This window comes from Aplysia californica, unplaced genomic scaffold, assembly GCF_000002075.1.
Source record: "Aplysia californica isolate F4 #8 unplaced genomic scaffold, AplCal3.0 scaffold00187, whole genome shotgun sequence".
NCBI lineage: Eukaryota > Metazoa > Mollusca > Gastropoda > Aplysiida > Aplysiidae > Aplysia > Aplysia californica.
The window spans coordinates 855,805-856,223 of record NW_004797457.1 but is presented as its reverse complement, the minus strand read 5'-3'; the positions used below and the strand labels follow the sequence as shown (position 1 = coordinate 856,223).

Here is a 419-nt window from a genome sequence, read left to right as displayed (position 1 = left end):
CCCCCCCCCCCCCCCCCCCCTCACACACAAAGAGAGACACACACAAGAATAAATAAAAACAACAATAAATAAAAACAACAATGAAAGCCGGAGTCGCATCCCTACGACTTATGTTATGTTTACAAAGCTCCCATATCGTCCTCCTTACTCACGGCGCCTTCTTCTAAACAAAGACCTACTCCCAATCTGAACGAGGGGTAGAAACCTTAGGAACTATTCAGTTACTGTATCTTCTAAAGAAAATGCGGGAATATCAAGCATAAAAAGCTCGAATGACAGCCTTACATCGTCCACTTGACCTTGTGCTTGTGGTCGTGTATCTTCCCATTGAAAAATACACAGTGCAGGATTTCTGCTACTGGGGGGTACCTTTGCTCGGTGGCGTGTTGATTCCTACAGGAGCGTATGTACAGTTTCAA

General features: G+C 44.9%; 1 protein-coding gene across 1 annotated transcript in view; it reads right to left on the bottom strand.

The window, feature by feature from the left end:
* Positions 1–419, bottom strand: part of LOC101857570 (beta-1,4-N-acetylgalactosaminyltransferase bre-4) — a 13,240-nt gene extending 12,821 nt beyond the window's left edge. Inside the window, exon 1 of the mRNA XM_005098602.3 lies at positions 286–419. Within this exon, the coding sequence (XP_005098659.1) occupies positions 286–287 (2 nt within the window). The 5' untranslated portion in view covers positions 288–419. The remainder of the gene's footprint in view (positions 1–285) is intronic.